The sequence below is a fragment of the Loa loa genome (assembly GCF_000183805.2).
Source record: "Loa loa unplaced genomic scaffold supercont3.478, whole genome shotgun sequence".
NCBI classification, from domain to species: Eukaryota; Metazoa; Nematoda; class Chromadorea; order Rhabditida; family Onchocercidae; genus Loa; species Loa loa.
Genome location: NW_018108658.1, coordinates 38728 through 42258, shown reverse-complemented (window position 1 = coordinate 42258; position 3531 = coordinate 38728). Strand labels below are relative to the sequence as shown.

At 37.9% G+C, this 3531-nt stretch overlaps 1 protein-coding gene across 1 annotated transcript; it reads left to right on the top strand.

Annotated features, from left to right (window-relative positions):
- Window positions 1-510: 510 nt before the first annotated feature.
- Window positions 511-711, top strand: LOAG_18739 (hypothetical protein; the record flags this gene model as incomplete). The annotated part of the gene is made up of 1 exon (XM_020451402.1): window positions 511-711. A coding segment is annotated over one exon (201 nt), but the record flags the coding sequence as incomplete, so codon positions are not given.
- Between the last annotated feature and the right edge of the window lie 2820 nt (window positions 712-3531).

Below are 3531 nucleotides of genomic sequence, written 5' to 3'. Positions count from 1 at the left end.
ATAAATGTTAACAATAGTGTGAGTCATTTAATCAATTTACATTCTTTAAAATTATCTCCCATACGTTTCTTTTGTTGTCTTTGTCCAACGAAATCCACATCTTTAATGACAAAGGATGTCCAATTCACATGCTAACCTTCCCATCTAATCTTGTTACAATGCTTATTATGTAATTGGATCTTTACAGTTTCCTTTTTATCTAAATGAACACCCTCTTTTAACGTTATGTAAACCACTTCCACTCTCTAATGCATAGAAACCCTATTGTAAATCGCCTAAATTATTATGGTCAATAAAGATTTTACAATCCGCTATGGACTCAATACACCTCAATTCAATTCCACTCAACGCAACCCAAATCAACTCAACGTAACTCAGCCCGACCCAACTCAACTCAACCCAATACAACACAACACAACCCAATTCAAATCAGCCCAGCGGATCTTAGAAAGCCGATCGACAACACTGGTGACATTTGGCTACTGATCGACATCACACTCTACGATTCAGAAAAAATCCACCACAGAATTGTTTGGTGCTCGAGGTGAGGTACGATGTCATGTAGCATCATTGCCAGTATTCAACCAGCAAAACCAGGTTAGCCTTTCTTCTTCAAGAGATAAATTCTCTAGAATTCGAATCTCCGGACCCAAACTTCTCATTAGAGCAACAGAGAATCCTTTACACAACATTGAAACAAATACTCGCTAATAAATTCGATAGAGTCCAATTATGTGTTAAGGAGCTCGAAGTTGCTTACGACACATGGCTCAAGTATATTCAAACCATCACTGCGACGAAAAAAGGGAAGAAAAGGCTTACGAATGTGACACAGAGGGTGAGCACGGACTATTTCGGATAATGCATGAGAGGAAAGAAGCGCTGATAACATTAACAAGGTGTAAGGATGACGCCGAGCAAAGGTTGGAGCAGTTATTTAAGGGAAAGTGTAAGGAACAGGAAAGATCAATTCCTCCTTCAAACCTTACGGTCAATCTCCCTCAATTATCCCTACCTACCTTCAATGGTTTCCCCAGACAATGGCGGCAGTTCTGGAGCAGCTTCAACGCAGCAGTCCATTCACAAACGATTCCTGAAATCCAAAAATTGAATTATTTGTTTTCATTCTTAAATACAATGCTTTACAAGTTGTACCAGGCTATGAAATAGCACCTGAAAATTACGAGGTAATTAGACAACTGCTTAGAAATAAATATGGAGACCCCTCGACAATAACGACGATATTATACAACGAATACCAAGCCATCAAAAGAAATGAAAAGGAATGGATGGCCACGATCGAAAATATAGAACGAGTGCTACGTCAGTTCGAAGCCATAGGAAAGAACTTGGAGCATTTAAGTATCGAAACTACGATAGAAAGTAAGTTGCCATCATGGATTTCGAATAAGTATATACTCAAAAGAAAGTAGAGGTGCCTTGGTCAATTTCAAAACTTGAAGATTTTTTGTCGAACATAGTTCATGTAACCCAACAGGTCAAGAATTGTCAGAATCCTTCCACATTTATGCACAGGAAACTTACAATCAACAAGTTAGGACAAAAACCCAGATATAATCCTGTAGGAACATCAGCGCTGTCGATGGTACGTAGCAATTCAAAACCCTTATCATCCGCAGTTCGAAGCAATTAACATTCATCACAACTCACCTGAGTAAGAGAAGGCCGTGCATATTCTACAACCGAGATCATTGGGATAGCGAATGCGACGCCTATCCAACTGCTAAGGGTAGAAGGAATCGCCTCAAATTGCTAAAGAAATGCCTGATCTGTTTTAAAGACAGTCACAATGGCGAAAGATGTAAATTCAAAAAACAATGCTTTTACTGCAAACAACAGTGCGCTATGTGACAGCAGAAGCACAACTTCATCAAACAGCTTGGTTCATTCCGAAGTTAAGGATTATCACGAAAATCTTCAAATTCCTCCAAAAATGGATTATTCAACTTCCCTCTATAACTCAATCAACACTACTCGAACAAATACAACAAAGGAAACTTTACTCTTATGCAAGGAAGTAAAAGTTTTTAGTCCAACTTAACACCAACGACAAAAGAAGGCCTTAGCATTATTCGAACATGGTTCGCAACTCTCCTTCATTTCCCAGAAGTTACCGCAACAATTGAAGTTAACAGAATCTGACAAACAAATTATGAAAATAACTCCATTTGGTACGAGGAATCCAACGTTGTGTCCCACGGCTTCTATGCAATTGAACGTGGAAACAATGGAAAACGACGTTATAAGGGTGCGTGTTAACGTAGTTGAACACCTAACTAATGAATTGAGGTCGTGGATACACCAAGAGAAATTCAATTTCAAGAATTAACAAATCACTGGAAGAAACCCGATATATTGATTGGAGCCGATCACTTCTTCAAGTTTACCAAATTGCAGAACGTACAGGAATTAAGTCCAGATCATATATTGGTGTAGTCAAAGGTTGGCTCCATAATTGCCGGAAGTGGAGATGTAAGTAAACTTTGTCAAAATAACATTCCTTCACAAAATTTGGTATGTACCGTTAGGGCTAATATTAATTCAGAACTAGAAAATTTTTGGAGATTAGAATCAATAGGAATTCAAGAGTCTCCGAATGATAATGATGACGAAGAAACTCTAAAACACTTTCAAAGAACACTCACGAAAATGGATGGTCGTTATCATGTCTGCTGGCCATGGAGGGATTCTAAACAAAATTTAAGCGACAGCTATGGTTTATGCACGGGACGTTTAAAAAACTTAATCAAAAAATTGCAACTCAAATCGCTTCTCCAGGTATATCATAATGCAATCATAGAACAATTACAAACAGGAATGATTGAAGGAAGAAGTTCCTCATAATGACGAAGTAGATGTCATACATTACCTTCCGCATCACCGCACGAAATGTGGAACCCTAGTAAAAATACTACAAAATTAAGAATAGTGTATGATGGCATTGCGCATCAAAAGGGATATAAAAGTCTCAACGAAGTTCTCCATAGAAGTCCGGTAATGTTACCTGATCTAGTCGGTGTATTATTACGGTTTCGAATGATGAAATTAGTCATAATTGCTGACATGGAAAAGGCTTTCTTACAAATAGGACTACATCCTAAGGAGGGAAATTGTACAAGATTTCTATGGGTCAAGAACCTAGGTGAGGAAGTATCAGAGAAGAACATCAAATTTTACCGATTTAAACGAGTGCCGTTCTGAGTGATATCTTCACCCTTCCTGTTAGCGGCAACCCTCAAATACATTTAGATCACACGGCAAATAGTTTGACCTCTGAAATAAAACAGAACTTATATGTTGATAACATCATTTTGACTGCAGACGACACGGAAGAAGCGATATATAAATATCACGAAACCAAAGAAATCTTTAGAAAAGCGTCAATAACTGTTAGAGAATTTTTATCCAATGATAAGGAATTCAACAAACGAATTCCGGAGGATGATTTGAACAAAATGAATAAAGAAATCTTCTTTGGACTTAACTGGAGTCAAGACATGGATACCATGG